The 22980-nt window shown below is 38.8% G+C and overlaps 1 protein-coding gene across 2 annotated transcripts in view; it reads right to left on the bottom strand.

Moving 5' to 3' along the window:
• The window catches only part of LOC117435546 (unconventional myosin-Ig-like), a 93074-nt gene that overhangs the window by 60029 nt on the left and 10065 nt on the right, over nt 1–22980 (bottom strand). For both annotated transcript variants that reach the window (XM_034058822.3, XM_059012974.1), the window contains exons 2-8: nt 9071–9279; nt 6755–6848; nt 5773–5938; nt 2429–2482; nt 1966–2061; nt 1734–1850; nt 999–1205 (exon numbers count right to left, since the gene is read on the bottom strand). In XM_034058822.3, coding sequence (XP_033914713.2) covers nt 999–1205; nt 1734–1850; nt 1966–2061; nt 2429–2482; nt 5773–5938; nt 6755–6848; nt 9071–9279 — 943 coding nt within the window. The remainder of the gene's footprint in view (nt 1–998; nt 1206–1733; nt 1851–1965; nt 2062–2428; nt 2483–5772; nt 5939–6754; nt 6849–9070; nt 9280–22980) is intronic.

The raw sequence follows: 22980 nt of genomic DNA, 5'->3' as shown, positions 1-22980 counted from the left end.
TATATATATGTGGCACAGTGAATAGTAAAAGATACCAAAAATAATATACTCCCCTTTAAAAAGTAAATCAAACAAGCTCTATTTGCAATAGATATTGTTTACCAGTTGGCTAAATACTTCAACTACAGTGTTTCGTTTCTGTCGGTAGGTGGCAGCACATTACAAGGAAAGTCCTCAGTGTTCAGTTTGGGATGATAATAAACACTGCATGCAACGTAATGCAGAGCGCAAACAAGAAGTGTAAAGTAATCTGGGTCGGATATTGGTAACGTTCGTTGTGTATTAAAGACTATAAAGCGATGATTAAAACGTCGTTTGTTTACCATGCACTCACTGTAATGTAGGTCAATGGGTAAAGTGAATGCCTAGACGAGACTGTTTTGAAATGTTGATTGCGGTTACTTATGTAGTATTTTTAATGTAAATATAACTTTGGTAAAAAGTCAGTAGTTATATACAGTACTGTTTACACCGTTCTTGTTTTATATTTAGTATCTGTAATCTGTATGGTAGTAAACCTTCGCACATCTGGTGAAACGTGTTCGGTATACACGTGAAACAATAGGGCTGTATGAAAAAGTACGTATGGCATATTTTGTTAGATTAAGGCCAATACTAATATACACTTGTGAATAGTTTGTACTGGCCTATGCTCTAAGGGTAATTACTGGAGTAATAATATTCAGACGCATGTGCATTTTTGGTTATATACTGCTGTATATAAATGTTAGGTGTGCTGGTTAACAGCAAATGGAATTTGTATCTAAAAGTAAATACCTCAGTGTATACAGTGTGATAACCACTGCACACAAGAAAACTACAAATAAAAAGTGTAAATCCTTTATTTTACAGAATTGTTCAATAAATGTGTTGGACCTGAAATGGACCATGTCTCATCATTTTAGCAGTGCAACACATAGCTGAACCTGCAGTTGTATTGCTGAGAGACAAATTATTTCAGCTTTCCTCATATTACCCCTCCATTGGAAGTCCCTTACCTTGGCAAAGGCATCTCTCCCGAAGCTTGCCTCATGAATGCTGTGTCCCTTGTCGATAACATCCCCCCCTCCTGTCGCCACGGTGCGGTACAGCAGAGTCTTCCTGACCATGTCTGGATGTGTGCATGCCAGCTCTGCGATCTGACACACTGAGTTCTCGCTGTGCACCAGCACGCTGTCCCCGTCGCTCTCAAACACTAGGTTACCCTGCAGACAGGCAGACAGACAGACTCATTCAGGCCTTCTGTCTTAGGATCCCTTGGTGTGATGTCATGTAGCTTGTACAACTACCACATTCTCTATAGGGGTTACGAATTAATACAAATCTACAACCCATTTAAAAACAGTGCAAGCATTACCATAAGCATAATACAAAAAAAAAAGTTATATTCTGAGGATCCTGAGCAGTTTGACAGACATCATTGCAGGTGACCATGTCTCCTGCCATAGTACTGTATTCTTAGAGCTCACTTGGACATTCCTGCTGTCATATTTTTATCACACCTCATTCCCATGTATTAGAAACTCACTTTCTGACTGAGAGCGAGCATTACTTGTAAATCTTTTTCTGCACCAATAGAGTTATGCTGTGATCCACTGTGGTAAAGGCATAACCAAGTGTAGCAAGATGATGTGGTACGCATGGTAAAAACTTTGTATTCAAAGGATGTGATTGTGAAATTAAAGTGTTGTTCAAATCTGTCAATGTGAAACTCTCAGGGTGTATTCACTTACAAGATGCAAGATGATGGCTAGGATTTTGTAGACAGAATTGATCTCTTCTGAGCTAAACCCGATCACCTTCATTGCATTCAGCACAGCTTTGTGATTGGACTTGTCATCGCTGGATATCTGTCAGGGAAACAGGAAGACAGTGTTATTCATGGGTCATTGTCCCTACTGTCTGCAGAATGAATACTCATGTTGGAAACAGCGCCCTCTCTGGCGAAGCTGTGTGAATACTCACGTTGGAAACAGTGCCCTCTTTGGTGAAGCAGTACGTTGCAGGATCCTTCTTGAGGTGCAGAGACCTCAGCATCTCCTCTGATCCTCCCAGCAGCAGCTGCAGAGATTGACATAGACATACATATATCAATTTACTGCAATCATTTTTTTTTTTTTTTTACTATTGTTATATGTACTATTGTTTTTTCTGCATTTAAAAAATGCATTTAGGGCATTTTACTACAGTATACTACAATAAGTACTGTATTATTTTATAGTAAGCACAGTAAACTGATGCATTTGACCGCTGTACAGTATTTACATCAAATGGTTACAGTTTGAGTGAGCACTGACTGGGTTTACTACAACTACTGCTACTGCTACTACTACTAGTACTTTAGTTTATCCTGTTGCCAGAGAATCTTTTTCACAATTGGGTGTTACTAGATTCTTATAAGATGCTCTCGGCATCCCAGTAACTGTACCTGGTAGAAAGAGTGAAAATTCCTCTCCCCTTCTTGCTGCTTGATAACCCGAGACTGGAAACACAAAACAAACAGTACATATAAGGCATGGAGCTAATGCTATTAAATAGAGGCATGAATATTAATTCCAATTCTCCTTGATGGCGAGGATCCGGTTAAAGAGATGAAAACCATCTCAGTGTAAGATGATATTCTGATGTTGACTTATTCACATTAATAACATGTATCTCCTCCCCAAAGCAGTTTGTGTGCTTCCCTGGCCTATGCTTCAGCTACCGTGCCTTTCTGCAGTGTAAATGGCCAATATTATCTGTGTTGTATGTAGGTTCAGCAGAAAAGCACAATATTGAAAATAGCAATTGTTAATATTGGTGAGATAAATACAGAGACATTCATCTTGACACAGTCCTTCACAAGAAAAGAAAGATTAACTGTGTACAGGAAGTGACTAAACCAAATTGTGTATAATTAAGTTTATGCCTGGGCAGGTGGAAGATGCACGCGGCTGCAGCAGACAGTAACCCACTTGACTAAACCCTCAGCATGCAGATTCATTCATATCAGACCATATATAGATGTGAAAGAGGTGACTGTTTATTGAAGAGTACAGATATAATCGATTGGCTTGAAAAGCACTTACAATATTACCACTAGTTCCCCTTTTCTTATGCTGCTAATGACTTTAATACAGCTGTAAAAAGTAAGCTCCTTCAGATGTCATTCTGAGTACTTCTGTGTTCTGTTATTATAATTTGTTGTGATCTGCCTTTACATTTACAGTGGTTTGCAGAAGTATTCACCCTCCTGCAATGTTTTCATATTATGTTAAATTATTTGTAATTTATGCACAGTTTTTCAAACAAACTTTTTTTTATTCAAAGCTGTAGCAGTTAAACTGTTATAAGAGGAGGATGTTAAATGTCAGCAAAACTTGCAAAGAAAATGTACAAAATGAAATTTACTGGTTGCATAAGTATTCAGCCCCTTAAGTCAGTATTTGGTAGAAGCACCTTTTGCAGCAATTATTGCTATGAGTCTTTTTGGATAGGTCTCTACTAGCTTTGCACAGTAGGGTGGTGACATTTTTGCCCATTCTTCACAGGTAAATTGCTCCAGTTTTGAGAAGTTTGTTGGGGATCGTCGATGGACTTCAATCTTCAAGTCTCGCCATTAATTTTCAATTGGATTCAAGTCAGGACTTTGACTGGGCCACTCAAGAACATTAATTCTCTTCTTGTTCAACCACTCGTGTGGCTTTGGCTTTGTGCTTCGGGTCATTGTCCTGCTGAAATGTGAATTTCCTCCCCAGTTGAGTCTTGGGTGACTCAAACAGGTTTTCCTCAAGGATTTGCCTGTACTTTGCACCATCCCTCTATCCTGACAAACTTCCCAGTCCCTGCTGAAGAGAAGCATCCCCATAACATGATGCTGCCATGACCATGCTTGACAGTTGGGATGGTGTTGACTGGGTGATGCGCAGTGTTGGGCTTGCGCCAGACGTAACGCTTGGAATTTAGACCGAAAAGTTCAATTTCTGTCTCGACTGACCACAAAACCTTTTTCCACATGTCTTCAGTATCATCTACATGCTTTTTCGCAAACTCCATACTTGCCCGGCTGCTCAGTTTGGGAGGGCAACATGATCTGAGTAGTCTGGGTGGTATGATGCATCTTCCACTTCTTAATGATTGACTTCACTGTGCTGAGAGGGATAATCAGTGCCTTTGAAATGTTCTTGTACCTTTCTCCTGCTTTGTGCCTCTCTACCACTTTATCCCTGACTTGTTTCAAAAGCTCCTTGGTCTTCATGGTTGCTTTATTGGATCACTATGTGAGTTGCAGCTTGAAAGTCTTTATATACCTGAGGGAAATCATCTACAAGTTAAACCACTTTGAGTACACACAGCCTGAAACCATTTCACTCATTTTGTGACCTTTCAAACAAATCATTTGCACCTGAGCTGATTTAGGGCTGCAGTAGCAAAGGTGTTGAATACTTATGCAACTGAGATTAATCTGTTTTTCTCTGTAAATCTTATTTATATTATATATGCATTTTTTAACTTTATCAATGTGCAGTAGTTTGTGTAGATTCTACATATAAATTTGAAAGCGTCGTGGAGTACGCTCAGGTGCCAACAAAATGTGAAAACTTTGCAGGGGGCTGAATATTTCTGCAAACCACTGTATATAACAGACAGAGGAGGTGGGGCTGCCACAGTTGAAAGGTTATATTACCACATGATTTAAATTGAATAACGAAAGCTGTTAGTCAAAACAGTTATGATTCTCCAGACAAGCTCAATGCCAGGTATAGGCAGATTTTAAGAGACATGGTAATAACTGAATGCTGATGCGGCAGAACCACGCCTAGCTGATAAAACACGATTAAACGGTAATGGAAATATAAAAAAAATTAATAAAATGACATTTGAAGCTACTTAATTTGTTACAGAATAAAATACATTGTGTGTGAGTTAACCAGCATGAATTAAATGATTCCCTGTTCCAATTCCTAACTGGTTACCAACAAACAACTTCTTAGCTGCATTCCCAAATGGAACCCAGTGAAGGTCTGTGAGAGTATCATAAAGTGACAGAGGACACCAATCTGGTCCTTTCACATCCATTATGAAGTTCTGGGATCAATGAGCTCTTGGGAACCAGATGAGCATTGATGCACTGAATCTTCTCATTCGTTATGTTTTTATGTTTGAACTTTTTTGTGTACCAATGTGAACATTTTTAGCAGTCTTTAAAAAACAGTGATAGCAGGAACATAGAGTTTATGATCACACACTCCACAAGGTAGTGTCGTAACCAGTGTACAAAAGATCTAGGTTTCTATGAGACACTACAGAGATTTGAACCTCCTCTCATCTGCAGGGGTCAGAATCTGTTATGACATTGAATCACACAACACTGCCTGTTACAGCAAAGCTCGTTGATTGTTAATTTTTTCCTGACATTTGCAAATACATTTCCAACTGAGCAATGTAATTGTGCCACCAACTATTACCCCATGTTGAACAAACCCAAGCTTAACAACTTTCAAATTCGAAAGGAGCTTTTTTCACCCTCCAAAGAACAATTTAGGTGTAAAATAAAACCTGTTCTCTATTGGTTGTAATTTATCTCCTCCTAACAGCTGTACCTGCCTCTGGACAAATTCGACTTTGAACCTAGGAGTTAGCGGTTCATGCTTAGCTCTTGCCTCTCCATTCAAATCAATGGACTGAGAGGCGAAGTCATTACATGGTCTGAACTGGTTCAATAAAAATGGTGACAGAGGTGAAGATCTGGCTAAGCATCACCTCCCCCCCCCACACCCCACACACACACACCTTCTCCAGTAGATAGTTGTTGATGTGTCCTCCAGTCGGGTCTCCGTTGAAGTTGAAGTTGATGTCCATGTACTTCCCAAATCGACTGGAGTTATCGTTCCGGTTGGTCTTGGCGTTCCCAAAAGCCTCCAGCACACAGTTGGACTTCAGCAGGACATTCTTAACGCTTCAGGAACAAGAGAAAGAGGCAGAGGGAGGGGTCTAGATAGGCAGTTATTTTAAATTAATAAACCTGAGAAGTTCATGGAAAAAGTCTCTGATCCAGGTGATGCTCTCACACCTCCACGTTGAATTCCTGTGTATGTGCATAAAAATAACCTCCAAAACACTGTGATTATTGTGATTATTATGATTATTGATAACAGTGCACACCCTGTCAAGACTTATTTCATAAATTACTTTGTAACATAAAAATGGGCAAAACTGGCACTTCAATATTTCAGAAACAGAAGAAGAGCACTAATGAAAGCATTAGCTGAAACGTTTGTCAGTGTGCCTCACTTATTTGTATCTAAGAAAGAGCTGGACATTTCCACAGTTTTTCAGTTAAAGTCAAAATTAAATTTCTTTGCCGAAAATCTAAATATACATATTTCTCAGATAGCGAACAGAGATCCATGTGAATAGAAGTATGTTTCAAGTGATTGACTTAAATATCTCTTGGATCACTGAATGTGGAATATAACTGGACGCAAGTGTTGAATACGAGTGACTAAAACTGCTCAATTACTGGACGCAGAGGAGGCAGGTCTTAGCATCCTGTCAAGCTACAAGATAATGTTATATTAAACCATGCAGCCAGAAGGCCCTGTATGATTATCATTAAATCGGCAGTCAATAATGTACATTCATTGTAAATGAATGGGAAAGAAGCATTTGTGTACAATGTATTTTAATTTTAGTTTATACCTGCTGACTTAAAACATGTTAAAGAGAATTGCATGGAAAACCCTAGATGCCAGCTGCCTGTGTGAGCCCTCACCTTTCCACCTCTGCCCTCTGGCTGGGATTGGTGATGGCTGCAATGTACTGCATGATGTATTTACTGGCCTCTGTTTTCCCAGCACCACTCTCACCTGCAACGGAAAAACAAACCACAGTCAGGGGTGCACTCTTAGTTCTCTGGGCTGCCCTTACACAGTCGATTGACAGATTGGTGTCGGGAATGGTTTCAAGCAGGGGTAGCCAATTCTGTTTTGTGATATGTTACTGTCAGAAAAATAAAAAGTAAATGACCAATAAATAGATTCTGCCTCTCTCTCTCTTTTTTTTTACTATTTGTATTTAATATACTATGCCCTGTATTTAAATGAATTTTTGTATTTTAATGTATTATGCATTGTTCCTCACTATCTTGTAAAGCACTTTGTGATGGTGGTCCACTATGAAAGGCGCTATATAAAATAAATATTGATTGATAGATTGATTTCATAATCTAGTCTATCATTACTATGTAGGTACATTTCTTTAATTTCAGGTAGCGTAGCTGTCTACATAGACCGCTCTGTGTGTTCTGACTACAAGCTGAGTTTATCTCAACTTCCTCTCACTTGTCTTTGTGGGTTTGTGTCAAGGCTATATTAGGCTATTTTTTATACTGAAACAAAAAGTAAAGCACTTTAGAAAACGATACACTGAGCTACTAATCTGGCATTTAGGTGACTGCACCAGACTTCATGAAAGCCTTCAAATACAACTGAAAACATACATGTTCTATGAATATAAAACATACGTTAGGCTCTAAACAGGGCACCAGGGAGATGAATCCATCAATGAATGTTTGATTAGTTGTTATATCACTTGAAGTAACCCATTTCAAGCACACGGTTCTTCAAATGTTGATTTAGTATTAATCTTTAGTAGTACTGTTGGTGCTAGCAGGTAACCAGAAACAGGCAGAAACATCACAATGTCCGGAATAGAAGAGGGATTTAAATGAAAAGAGCACAGATCATGAAACAAGGGCGTAGATCCTGCTAGCTGGCTTGATCACTTGCTTTTTTACACCAGTTTATTGTTTGCTACCCCTAAAACCACATTCCCTTTGCAGCTTTCTCTCTCCAGTATCTCATTGAACTTGATGCATAGGTAAAGGTTGGGCACAATCCGCTAACCTCACTGTTCACAGATGAATATCTTGCCATTCAACTAAGCTCTGTAGTCGAGAGGTAAGTACATTTTTTATGCTGATGTCAGTATTATTAACTCATCAGGTGCTAGAAGGAGATCCACTACAACTTGAAATTGAACCTTAAACATTTTAAAGCTATAGTGTTGTATTTGTTCTGCATACATCTAGTGCTTCAACCAATAACATTGGGAACACATTACTGCATTATACATGGTTATTAAATGCTGTGTAAAATGTCTATATTCAGTTCATTCAGTTCCTGTTGCATTAACATTAAAAGGTTTCCTGCAGGGGCTGATTTTTACAGCACTTCTCCATTTCTTTTCCAGGCTGATTGGCTGACTTGGCAGTTGCAGGTACAGGACTGGTTGCTTTCGTCGGTGCAAAGTATTGATTGGCTGACTTTGGTGGATAATAAAATAAATGTGGACCAATTGCGTCTTTGTTTAGTATCTGCTGTCCAAAAGATGTGAACTGAGCTTTCAATACAGAAAGTCAAAATTAAAAAGCCGGCACTTGGGCGGATTGATTTTACATTTGGTGTCTAATGCCCACTATAGCTGGAAGCTGATTGGCTGATGATACTAAATAGTTTTCTAATTAAGTGTTAATAACATAATTAATAAGTTATAACCTAGTGGTTAGTGCAGAGTGACTGGAGGAGGGTTTATTATTATTATTTATTTCTTAGCAGACACCCTTATCCAGGGCAACTTACAATTGTTACAAGATATCACATTATATTTACATACAATTACATTATTTTTACATACAATTACCCATTTATACAGTTGGGTTTTTACTGGAGCAATCTAGGTAAAGTACCTTGCTCAAGGGTACAGCAGCAGTGTCCCCCCACCTGGGATTGAACCCACGACCCTCCGGTCAAGAGTCCAGAGCCCTGGATAACGGTGTCTGCTAAGAAATAAATAATAATAATAATAATAATATCACATACTGTTCATGTCACAAAGTCAGGCACTTCTATTATTTATCCCACTAGTTAGCCCACGTTACTTCAGATACTTCCAAGGCATGTCTACACAACTCTCCACCCTCCTCGCAACTGAGAGACATTTCACAGAGTACAGTAAGTGGCACTAAAGAACTGTATACGTTAGTACACACTCCAGTAATCAGTAAGAAGAGAATCATCACAGAGCTCACCGGAAATCACGATACAGGTGTCCTTGGCTCTCCTCTTCATGGCCTTGTAGGCTGCGTCTGCGACGGCGTAGAGGTGTGGCGGGCGCTCGTACAGCTCGCGACCCTGGTACGACTCGATCACTTCCTTCCCGAAGATATCCATCTGTTTGTAGGGGTTCATGGACACCACAACCTCTCCAATGTAGGTGTAGATCCGGTCCTTCTCAAACCTGCACCAGAACACAAACACGCACAAATCAACTCCTGCAGAAAGAACAACTTCAGGGCTACCCTTATAAAGGTTTGCCACAGTGAATATTCAAGATCATTTTCCCATGTTTTTCCACATGATTATGCTATGCATTTACCATACTTTAGCATGGTTTGCCATGTTTAATTTTAACATGCTTTAAACATGCTTTATTGGCTTTACATGCTTTTACTATGCTTTATTACTTTGCTATACTTTTATATAGGGAGTAATATCTCCTGCCTTTTTAAGGTGGTGGTGTTTGTATTTATCTTGGGTTTGGAACCGTCCTGGTTTAGGTTTTATTTGTCATTCATGAACCCTTTCCAAAGCGTAATGTTTATTTTCTCCAACCTTAGCGATATTATTAAACATTCTTAAAACAAAAGCAATTATTTAATAAAACCTAGAGCTCATGTTGCATTGGTTATTAAAAAGCGTTCAGCACCTCATGCCCTTGACACTCTTGCCATGCTCATTGTTCAAACCTTGTTTGATTAGATTGTCAATCCAGTGTGGTAGGAGGACAGAAAGACAGTTTAGGAAAAAAGGCAAGAGAGACAAAGTTTCTCACAGGTGGGTGAGGAGAATAAACTGCTGTTCCTATTACAGTATTATAAATCCAATTATGTTGAAGAATTAGCACTGCATTACATAATAAGAAGCTGGCATGGAGGAGGGTGTTAAAAGTGCTTGTTGCTTCTATACACACACATCTCTCCAAACCTTGGCAAACTGCACATTAAACCCTCTTAACATGTATCAATTAACAAACTACATCCATACTTGTTTACACAGGCATTAATTGCAATTACCTAAGCAAACTCTGCACTAAAACCCCCTCAAAACTGTTGGGTCTCATCTATTCTCTCCCTCTCTGTAAGACAGGGAAAGGCCACACCCTTCAGTTGAGTAATTTTGGAGATTATTAATTTGTTAGTTAATATTAAAATTCCTGTATGAGAAATCAGCCAATCACCGTTAAGGATTTGTCAAGATTCCAGTACATCATATCCTGTGTATAGATGTCATCCCGTGCATACATACAGCATAGTTCCACATTGTTTTATGTTTAATAATAGTTCCTGAGTACACTGTGTGTAGGGAGTCTCTTATTATAACAGAAATCATTTTGTACAGTTTGAGCAGTCAGAAACCATGCTACACAAGATAACATCTCCTAAGAATAAGAGACACCCTAAAGTACTCTCAAGGTAAGGGTATAAACTATCAATCAAATGTACTGGTTTAAAAGTAGTTCTCCTTGATTAGATACATATAGAGAGAAAGTTAAGTCTAGAGCAGTGGTTCTCAATCTTTTTTGTTCACACACAATGGGCCTCATTTACGAAAGGTACCAAATGTAGCTGTAACGTGCACATTAAGTAGTGAGCCTAACGTGCACCATAAATCTAAATCTACTGCCCCATTTGCTAACGCATTCATTTACGTGCACACTATTTGGTTAATTTAAATACCATAACGTGCACATGTGTTGTGAGCGATAATTTAATGTGCACGATAATGCCCGAGTCCTGAGAAATGGACTGAGCTGAAAAAAAAACTAAAGAGAACAACCAGTCTGCGGGAACGCACAGGAGAAGGACCATCCAGACAGGTGGAACTGACCAGCCTGGAAAAGAAAATTGAGAACATCTTCTCCACAGAACAACTAGGTGTGCAGGGCGTCTTTGACACCACGAGACTCAGGACACACTGCCTGATGCGATCAATAGCAACACAGTTTTCAGTCACATTGGACAGTGTATTATGCTTTGCGATGCGATTTTACAGGATCGGCCAATCGATTTCAGTCGGCTCACAAAGTTTAAACATGTTTAATATTTTGCGATTTGATTTCCTTGCATCGGCTAGTGTGTTATAGCCACTCGCAAGTCTCAATGTCAGCAACAAATGAGTTAGGTCAAATGCTTATAGGGGTAGATGTAAGGATACGTGAAAAGTGATTTGCGGGTGCAAAACCCCCATAATGCTGCCGTAAACCTTTACTAGCCGTAAAGTCTGATTTTAGCAGCCGTTAAAAATGCGGCGTATGTAAAGAATGGTGTTCACCTGTCGTTCTGCACCAGCTATCAAATTTGCACTTATCCATTAAAATTCTATTGAAATGCATTCAAATTGTTGAGGAGAGGCAGGAACACGTTCAGAGGAGAAAGGCAAGACGAAGAAGACCCTGCATATTGAATCCCAGGGTCACTTTGTTTGGGATGCCGGAGGATGCGGTGCTAAAGCGTTATCATCTCACTCTGCAGGTCATCCTAAACCTAATACCTGAATTGAGGGATGAGCTAGACCCCAGCGTCAATCTAGGCAGCGCTATCCCAGCACATCTGAAAGAGCTGTATTCTCTGCACTACTTAGCCTCTGGTTCCTTTCAGACCACAGTTGGAATGTCTGGAGGGATAGCCCAATCTACCCTTTCCAGAGTGCTCGGCACATTTGTGAATGTCATGCTGATAAGGGCAGGCCAATACATATCATTTCCTAAGGATACTAGCATAACTGATGTTGACCTCAGCTGTAAGGACTCAGCTCCTTCTCAGAAAACTTTTCTTTTCTTTTCTGTGCACCAAGAGGACTTTGCTGCCCTTTCTCTGACATATTTTTTTTTTGGTTTGTATTTTCGTGCTCCACAAATGTCATACAGCGACTACTGCTCTCTGTACTCCTAACTCCATCACCTCTGGGCTACAAGTGCAGCCGCTAAATAGCCCGATGCGCTCATTGAGACCCTCATTGTCATAACTGCGGATTGTTATTTGTGCCTGTTGAGTAATTTGCATTGCTCTTAAGCAATCTTATTAATTATTATTATTATTATTATTATTATTATTATTATTATTATTATTATTATTAGCAGATGCCCTTATCCAGGACGACTTACAGTTATTAGAAAATATCACAATACAAAGTGTCATCACCTTACAAAATATCACAGTACAGAAAATCACATTACAGTTGAGCAGTTATAAATTCAATAAAATCAGTAGACAATAAAATCAAATTAAAATAAGAGAAAAGTGGGGCTCCCTAGTGGCGCATCCCATAAAGGCGCTCTGCGTGGAGTGCAGGATGCGCCCTATAGCCTGGAGGCCGCCCGGGTAGGGAGGGTAGGTTGGCAGGGCAATCCACGGTTCACCGCGACCCCTGTAGCTGATAGTGCGCCTGCCGGTCTGCAGTGGAGTCATTCAGATCTGTGTTGTCCTCCATCATTATAGGTCTGGTGGCTTCACTCTGGATCTGCAGTGCGAAAAATGAGGGATTGGCAGGAACACGTTTCGGAGGAATGCGTGTTTCAGCCTCCGTTGCAGCGTTGAACCAGGATAAAAATAATAATTGGACATTCCAAATTGGGGAGAAAACCGGGCCGATGAAAAAAAGAGCAAAGTAAAGAATACAGTAAATAATTACATTTAAGAATGAGTTTGACTAACAGCAGTTAACTTATACTGTTAACTTATAAAATATACTGATGCACAAAAGAAACACAACACTCAGGTCTGATGGATTTAATCAAATATTTTAAACATAGATATCAAACAAAATCACAGAAAATGTGAACAAAAATACAGATCAAAGAATCATGATAAGTTTTCAGTATGAAACGTGACACACTGTCAAAATGAAAACATGACAAAGTTAGTATCGGGTATGACCTCCCTGAGCATTAACACAATCCTGACAGCGTTGATGCATAGACCTGACCAGCCTCTGGATAGACTGCTGTGGGATGTTCCGCCACTCTTCCTGTGCGGCTGCAGCCAGCTGGTGAAGGTTGGCTGGTCGTGGTTGTCTCGTGTGGATGACAGTGGCGATTTGATCCCACAGATGTTTTATTGGACTCAGGTCAGGAGAAAAAGCTGGCCACGGCAAGACCTCAACATTGTTTTCTTGAAGTCGTGCAATTGTAATCCTAGCACTGTGTGGTCTTGCATTGTAAAATCGACACTTCAGGATTGGCTTGCAGGAACGGAAAAACTGTTGCCTCAAGGACTTTGTCAGTGTATCACTGAGCAGTAAGGTTGCCCTCAATCTGCACCAAAGGTGTTCTTGTGTTAAAGGAGATTCCTCTCCACATCATCACACTTCCACCGCACCCTGGTTGGCTTAAACAATGCAACAGTCAGCATAACGCTCACCACGACGTGTCCTTCCAGGACGTGGCCTGTCCCTCACAGAGCCGGTTTCCTGGTTTCTCTGGACTAGTCTGCTGATTGTGAAGCAGAACATCTCATTCTCCGGGCAACTTCTCTCACAGACAGGCCGTCTTCAATAGCAACCAGGCGATCTTCATTATTCAAGCGGGGCATGGTCGTATCTTTCGTTGTTCTTGCGTTAATTAAAATCATGTCTTTTCAAATGGCTGTTTATACAGATTCTTAACCAACTCATTTGGGTAATTTTAACTGAACTCAAATACCAAACACTGAGCACCTGGCGTTTTTAAGAAATCACATGACTTGAGCCCAGTATTTCATTATTCCAAGGAACAGTATTACTCAAACAATGAACAAACCTGCTCACTATTTAAAACCTAAACAACATTATTGATGTTCCCAATGAACTATTGATGTAAAACTTAAGACTGTTGCGTTTTCATTGTGCATCAGTATATTTGCTTATATGAATAAAGTCCATTAGGAACACATAGTAAGTGTGATAAATGATAAGAACAATTTCAAATAAGAGCAGTTACCAAAAGACATGAATATGGATATCTAAGAGTGAAAACACGTACAAGATACAGTGAATAGTTATAATTAAGAACAGTAGTAGAATACGGCAAGTTATGTAGAACAGGGCGCAGTGCATCTGCAATTATTTGCACTGCGCCTATATTTACATCTACCACATAATGTCAGCAAAAACTTCTATTATGTTTTCCCTTCATTGTAAATAAAAACTTTATTTTGTATCATTTAATTATAACGTTATTAATAATACATGAATCATACATAGGGCTTCTGATTTTCGCTTTTTACCGATAAAAAAATGATAAAACACCCGCGATACAAAAAAAATGAAATGGAAGTATATATAGCTATAGCCCAAGCGCTGGAAAACTTCAGGAAAACAGTGGAAATGGTTACTCAATTCACGTTGACCATCCCTTTCCCATTTAAAAAAAAAAACTACTACAGTGCTGCTGGGCAATGTCCCTCCTTCCTGATTTGTATCTATCATTGATTCGTTGTGAATACTTTAAACCCACCCCAAACTACTGAGTGGCAGCACATTCCTTCATTTCTATTGGAGACTCAGTTTGTGAGATTTAAAACAGAGATTACAATTAGGATATGGAGGGTTGATGCAGGATGGGATAATTGTGACAGATAATGAGAAGAAAGCATCTATGCTGGGGTTAGCTTTTTCTACGGTGGGTCAAGATGAAAATTATAGTAAGGAGTTTTTGAATAACATGGGTCCATTTTACAATGATAGTTCTTTGATATTGGAAGATAGGGAAGATAGTCAAACAAAAATAAATGTTTCTTTTTCAATTGGGGAATTGAAAGCCGCAATTGAAAAAGGCAAGAAATCTACGCCAGGTGATATAAGATAACATTCTTAAATTGCTGCTAGATAGTAGCTTAGAAATGTTATTGAAGCTCTATAATAAAGTATGGAAGTTGGTTGTTTTGCCTAAAGAATGGAAGAATGCCATCGTCATTCCTATAAGTAAGGCAGGAAAGGATCAGGGTGAAGTGGGGTCTTATCGACCAATAGCATTGATGTCTATTAAGTGTAAGATTATGGAAAGAATGGTGTGTGATAGATTGTTGTAATTTTTGGAAACTAAAAAGTTACTGAGTGACTATCAGAGTGGATCAGTACAGATCTACTATAGACCAATTGGTACGATCATCTACAGAAGTTAAGGAGGCATTAAGTGTGAATGAGGTGTTTGGGTCAGTATTCATTGACACGGAGAGAAGGCTTATGATATGGTTTGTAAACGAGCTAGTCATAGCTCATATGGCCTTTTTTACAATAACATTTTAAAAAAGAAAGAAAGAAGGTTTAATATATAAAATAGCGAAATTGGGAATAAAGGGGAGGACTGGTGGATCAGAGATTTTCTGAAGGAAAGAGGATTCAAAGTGAAAATTAAGGGGAAGTTATTGATTTGAGATGGAAAATGGAACACCTCAAGGAAGTTTTATCAGCCCTTTGCTATTTAATATAATGATTAATGATTTATCTGATGATATTTTAGTAGGATCTAATGTAGCTGTGGGTTTGTTTGCTGATGATGGGGTTATATATAAAAGACATAAACTTATTAAAATAGTTAGGAGGGAATGCAGATGACAATAAATATTCTCGAAAAGTGGTCTAATCAATGGGGGTTCAAATATAAATAATACATTTAATATATTCTAAGAAATATTTCAGGGACAAGTTGGGGAGCGAATAAATCTAGTATGATGACTATATACAGAAGATTAATTAGGAGTGTAGCAGACTGTGGAAGTCAGATACTAGTGGGAACATGTAATAGCAAGATTAAAAAATTGGATAATATTCAAGCTAAAGCAATAACAGCGTGTGTAGGAGCTATGAAATCCGCTCCGATTAATGCTCTGCAGGATTGAGAACCTGAATTTTGTAAAGAATGTTAATTTGAATGTGTTACCAGAATGGTTGATGGACAAACCAATATGCTGTATAGACTTAAGTGAACAAGTGAAAAAGGAAGGGAGGGAAATGGAATTGATAACAAAGAGTCAAGCTTTTGTAAAGGATAAGCGTAGAGGCATTGTGTATATTTACAGATGGATCCAAGGATCCAAAAACAGGAAGAGTGGAAATGGTGTATATTATACCAGAACTGGATATCTATAAAATAGATAGGCTGTCTGACCATTTTGATAGGATGTAAGGTGGCTCAGCCAAGCACGGTTTACTTGGCGCCATGACCAGGTGCTGCAATGTTTGGCCTTAGCATTGGAAGACAAGCGTAACATGACCAATAAGTTGCCACCTGTTCCATCAAAACATTACACACAAAAGACAACATTCCTCCGCCCAGAACAGCAACCACCAAGAAAAGGTGTTAAAACCAATCCTCGCCCAGGACAACTGGAAGCTGCTAGAGACTGGAAAATGCTGGCAGATGTTGGTCAACGGCTTATTTTTCCACCTGAGATTGCCACCACTAACCTTCGACCAGATATTGTCTTGTGGTCTGGATCAGCACGCCTTGTTCACCTGGTAGAGTTAACAGTGCCATGGGAGGATGCTGTAGATGAGGCGTATGAGAGGAAGAAACTGCGGTATGCTCAACTAGCCACTGAAGCGGAACAGCGAGGATGGAGAGTCTGGGTTTACCCCAGAGATGTACCCTATTTAGCTCAATCCAGACGGTTGTCATGCTGATGCGCTGGGGAGACCGCACTATGGTTGATCCCCGGAGCCAGCATCGCAGCCATTGTGTGTGCTGATGCGCTAGGGAGGCAATAAGCTGATCCCTGGAGCCAGCATTACACTTCAGCCATCAACACCAGACAGAAGGATATCTACATCATCATATGGTGTATTGTAACACTTGAAATGTATTTGCTTACGATTGTAAGTCGCCCTGGATAAGGGCGTCTGCTAAGAAATAAATAATAATAATAATAATATGGAAGGAAGCGCAAATGGATGGAGACACATATGGATCACATTAGTTTACCGTGAAGCTACGTCTTAGTTGGTGCTTATCTTGGCGAGAGCCAAGTTCAAATCAGCATGAAGTTTTAACATCTACTCTCATGTAATGGAAATCAGTTTATGTAGCAGAAACGGTAGCTATTTTATTTGCGATAATTAAAATAGCGGAATTAATCCCTAAGAAAGCAGTCATATTTACAGACTCATTAAGTGTGCTTAACGCTTTTAAAGGAGATTTTGTTAATAGGAAGGATATCCTTTTTGAGATAATTCAGAGATACAAGGAATGTACAATAAAGGGGATTAAAGTTATGTTAATATGGATTCCTGTGCATTCTGGTATACTGGGCAATGAAATGGTAGACCTAGCAGCAAAAAATGGGTTAGAAAGGGAGAAGATTGATGTGGTGATTCCTCTGGGATCTCAGGAAATGGGAGTTTTAGTAAAACAAAATAGTAAAAGAATAACAGGAGAGATGGGATAAAAGTGTAAAATAATGTTTTTTATTATAATATTCAAAAAGAGGTTAATGATAGCTGGTTAAATAAAAACCCCAGAAGAATGTGCCCGTGACCATAAGGATTTCGTGGGAAGACAGCAAAGGAAAGAAGGTACAACAGTGTGCAAGTACCGTCGAGTTACTATTATACTTATTTTAACAGCAATTTCATACAGTATATAAAAACGAAAGCTCCGAATCAAAAAACATTTACATAAAACTCGACAAAAACTAAAAAAAAAATAAGCATCGGAAAATTAAATTAATAAAAAATAAAAAACAGAAGCCCTAATCATACAGCATGGTTACAGCAGCAGTTTTTAAGTATTCTGTAAATATTTAATTATCTAATAGTTAAAAAGTATTGTAGCATGCACGTGGGAAGGCAGCAGCAGGGCTGGTAGGTGACGTAATCACAGCCAAAGACATAAGCCCGACATATGCTCCTTGCAAGGGAGCCGACTCTTTTATACAGCGATATCAGCGCTATGCTTTAGTGTGAGAGGTACCGGGTTCGCGCCCGCCCTCCGCCTGTGTGCGGATTGCCTTATTTTCAAAAGATGATGTTACATAAATACAGATATATACATATACCAACGTCGCCTTCCAGGCAAAATTGTAGATATTAGAGGCCTACTGCCATACCGTCAGAACATATACTTCTGACAAGTATCTTTCACGCGACAGGTGGTGTAGGAGCGGCACCAGGGCTGCGCCAAATAAATAGGATTGAATCCTATTATTTGCGGTTTTACGCTCGTCAACTAGGGCATTGAGCAATCAGAGAACAGCTTCAATGCACGTGGTCCAGCAGGGTGAAGCAGTATCCAAAATGATGGAGAAAACAATAATAATTGTCGTTGAAAAAATACCCAGAGCTTTATGACAAAGGGCACCACAATTATAAAGATACAGATTTGAAAGATAATATATGGGAGTCCATTTCGAAGGAACTGGATAAGCCTGGTGTGTATGATTTATTGCCATAGATGTTGAAATACCGTCACAGAAGACACTAATAATTTCCACATCATGTTGAGGAATATGTACCAGAATATGTAACCTGTCACATAGCCTCTGTGTCGCTTCTGGTGTGTATGGTCATGTTGCTGCGAAAATGTCCTGTTGCCAATTAAAAAATCACATCGCGTCTGGTGTGTGGAGACCTTTAGGACTTCCTTCTGGCAAAGATAAATGAGTGGTATAGTGAACAGAAAGAAGCAGTAGGCAGATATAATAGGATCGAGCTACGGCTTCTGCAGACTCCGACCTCATTGCAACTATGGCACCGGCCAAAAAGAAAAGGAAAACAAATTTCCTGTTAGTTTGTGAAATGGAAAAAAAATCAGGAAATATTATTTAACACTTCGCAGGGCCAAAAAACATTAAGAAAAGAAACATGGAAAAAATAACTAACAAAATTAATTCAATGGGACACTGTAAGCAACAGACACTTTAAATTTTCCTGTGGATTGCCTTGCCGACCTAATCCCTCCCTACCCGGGCGGCGCTCGGCCAATTGTGCACCACCCCCAAGAACCCCCGGTCACGGTCGGCAATGACATAGTCTGGATTCAAACCTGCGATCTCCAGGCTATAGGGCGCATCCTGCACTCAACGCGGAGTGCCTTGGGTGCACCACTTGGGATCCCCTCATACGAAAGTAGTTTGAAACAAACAGTCATAACCAATCTACCGCAGCAGTGATGAAACTAAATTATGGCAGTGAAAATGACTTTAATACATCGCGGGTAGGTCTACGAAGTCACAAAAACTTACGAAAAGTCAACTGATGAAAGAAAAATCAATGATACATAGAGCCGTATGCATGCAGGGCAGGTCAAATGTCAGGAAAAACTCATTTTTCGTCCCTTCCCGTGATTTCATCAGACAGTGTGTGATGCCCACTTGCAAAGATTTTTTTGCAACGCAACTTCCTCCATTGAGATGCGACGATCGCATCAGGCAGTGTGTACCGGGCTAAGATGATTCTAAACCAGATAAGTTACAAACGGCACAAATCACTTAATTGCTTTTATAAAGTGTATTTCATAATTATACAATACAATACAATTTTTTTTTTTATATCGCCTTTTTATATGGCACCTTATCACAAACCGCTGTACAAGTCAAGAATAAGCCTAATCAAAAAAGTTTTTAACCTACATTTAAAGATCAGAGGACAACATCTTAAGGTAAAACTGTAGTCTGATTTAAGAATTAAGTTTTTTATTTAACCAAATCAATGTAATGAACTATAAAATAAAATCTAAGAAATTATAATATTCATTCACTTTTATTCATGCTTAATTCAACCTGTTATTAACAGGTAATTTTCAGTGCTCTATATAAAAACTGTAATGCAAGTAATGCCTCCATGATGCCAGATAGATTTCAGCCCAGAAAAATAGGTTTAAATAGTGCGCCTATCAGTGGTAAAAGTCTGGTTTCCAAACTAACTAATTATTTCTCTCTTTAAGGTGCACACTATGATTATCGCCCTTTAGTAAATACGGTGTGAATAAAGATCATCTCATTATTCAGAGCTGGATGCTCATTTAAATACATTATCATGCATTGCCATACAAATCACATATTCATTCTGATTATCATAGTATGGCACAATAAAATCAGCGTGTCCCATTATATGCCCATTATTTTGCGCGGTAATGAATAAAATTGCAATAGTAAGCATGCACACTTATTGCAATTATGGTGCACCATAATGCTTAGCGCCCTTTCGTAAATGAGGCCCAGTAAACAGTATAGCTTACTGAAAAATAAGCACATAAAAAATCACTATAACTTTTCATTAAAATGAATTTACAGTGGGAAAAAATTGATTGTTTTATTTTTAAATTGATAATTACAGCAGAAATTGATTTATGTGAATTAATAATCTGTGAATTTACATCCAGGCGGTACCAGCACAGTAAGAGCTACAAATCTCCCGCCACAATCTTTATAAAATGGAATGTTTGGATGCTGAAGGCTGATTGGCTGTTGAGAATTTTTACCGTGCAGTTAAATAGTATAGTGCACAGCAGAACTTATATTTGCTGAAGCACAGTTAGATTAATAAATGATCAATACACAACATATTAAACTTGCAATAAATATACACGTTGTGAGAGGTCTTTTAAAGGTTTTAAAAATGAGTGACGTTTGATCTGTAGACATGTGGCTAACTGGTGTTTTTATTGATTGGATGAAACATAAAGAAATGATAATCAATCTAAAAACAGTTTGTCTTGAAAATGTGAATGGTTTGTTACGGGAATTCTATGCTTCAGTGTGTAATTTGGCTGGTGAAGAGTACTCGATTTCTATCTTACAGGGTTCTCCCCAGGAATTCTGTCCCGCTTGCGGTTCTTCCAATTCGCTTTCTACAAGTTGCTCTCCGTTGACTATATCAGGTTGCTCTTTTTCACTTTCTACATTTTCTTTTTCATCATCCATTTGTGTTTGGTAATGTCCACATTCATTGTCACTATTATTGCTTAAAAAATAATCGGTTATTTTTTTTAGCAGTCATTTTAACATATCAGCCTCTCAAAGTGCTTCTCAAAACGGAAAACCTACCCCTTCAACTCTCTGATTGGTTAAATGTAGTGTCAAGACATCCCTGTGTAACACAGCTGTCATGTCACGTGGTCCCAATATATTTTTTTCTCCCAGCATGCGCAAGCGATCTAGTCTGCCAGCAGCACAATCAGTCCTTGTCATTAAAGGCACAGTAGCATCTGCAAGATGGGCCGCGACAGCCTCTTAGTCGGGCGATCAGCCCGGCTGAAAAGGCCTGGGAAGAACCCTGAGCTTTATGTTACCCTCTGCGATGGTCTCAATCGCTCTGTGTGCTGACATAACCCGCAATGATAGCCTGTTAGCATGGCCGTAACTAGCTATGAGGACACCAAGGTCATGTCCTCAGTTGTTTTTTTGCATCATCAAAGCTGATGCTCATGTATAAATTCTGGTAAAGTACAAAAGACTGCTTAATTTTCTCTGTTGGTTTGCCTTGTAACATAGATTTGGAGGCTGAATAGTAAATACCAAGCAGTCATATAAATACTGCCAGCTATAGCTTGAAACTAAGTTTGACCTCGGTAGAATGTCAGCTCTGCTTACGACGCTGCCTGTTAGTGACCAAGCATTTAAAAATGCCAATAATGTATTTTTGTATTGGCTTCTCCAGGTCAGCGGTAGTAATGCGTGGATGTCTTTGCCTCCTTTTCTGTGTCTTTTCAGTATCAACAAAAATACATGATTGGCATTTAAATGCTTGGTCACTAACAAGGCTAACATTGTTGGTTATATGTCAGCTCTGTTTATGGAGCGATTGAGACCAGCACGGAGGCTAAATTCATTTTAATTAATTACAATAAATGGAAACATTGAAAACCTCCAGTTTAATGTTTACAACAAATAGAACCTTGTTTGAGGGCCAATTTTTTCTCAAAAGTGGGAGGATATATAATATTTATTTTTTGGAAAAAAAAAATATATATATATATATATATATATATATATATATGTTGCTATGTTGAGTACACTTGAGCGCAAAACACAAAAACTCCCCTCATTTTAGACAATTCAAAACTATCTATGACAGAGAGTTTAGACCTTTTTTTAACTTGGCGATATTCTCCATATATGCATTTTGTTCCTGCTTCTGTAGCTGAGTTTTTGCAATTTGCAACGGGATCTATAAAATGATGCGTCGCTTCCTTTCCGTAATTATGTAACCTTTCCATGGACCATCTGAACGGAGCCGGCGGACCACAGATTGAGAACCGCTGGTATAGCAGCTGGAGCCAACAGCAGAATGCCAGTGTTTCCACTTGAATCGGAGACTTGCTGTTTTTATTATCATTTATAGTTAAAGCCTCATTAATAACAATGTTGCGTACTGCTACATTATGGTTCAAAACATGAGTAACACTATAGATTTGCTTCAGAGAAACAAAACAGAAACTAATCTGTCAACATCAAAAACACTTTGCCATGAATACACATTGTTGCAAGTGAATACATTAATTTACTAAGACACTGCAGTGTGCATCTATGTTTACGTATGCCCATTTAAATGTATTGATCAGTTTAAGACCCATTTCATTAGACTTATCAAGGTGCCCGCTTCCTTTGAAGAGATACTGTAACCTCAAAAGTATTGTTAAACAAAGTTCAAATGGAGTTCACACGTCAGCTAGGTGTGCCCAGGGCTTTCTGGGTTTCACATACAAGTAAACAGGATTTGTTTTTTTAGCAGTTTTTTTTTTTTTTTTTTTTTAAGATCTTAATTTGGTGTGATCTTTTATTTGTTAGATTTTCAGGAAATTTGATCATGACTTTCTGTTCTGTGCTTGAAGTTACCAATGAGAGATTACTGAAGGACTGCATATATATTTACAATTAGAAGACCAATAGTATTTATAGCAGAACTGTAGGATGGTGTTTGTCATAGGGGCGGATTAAAATGAGAAAGTTTATTAAGCTTGAATCTG

The sequence above is a fragment of the Acipenser ruthenus genome, chromosome 3, assembly GCF_902713425.1.
Source record: "Acipenser ruthenus chromosome 3, fAciRut3.2 maternal haplotype, whole genome shotgun sequence".
NCBI classification, from domain to species: Eukaryota; Metazoa; Chordata; class Actinopteri; order Acipenseriformes; family Acipenseridae; genus Acipenser; species Acipenser ruthenus.
Note: the sequence above shows the minus strand (reverse complement) of the source record. Positions and strands in the feature narration are given on the sequence as shown.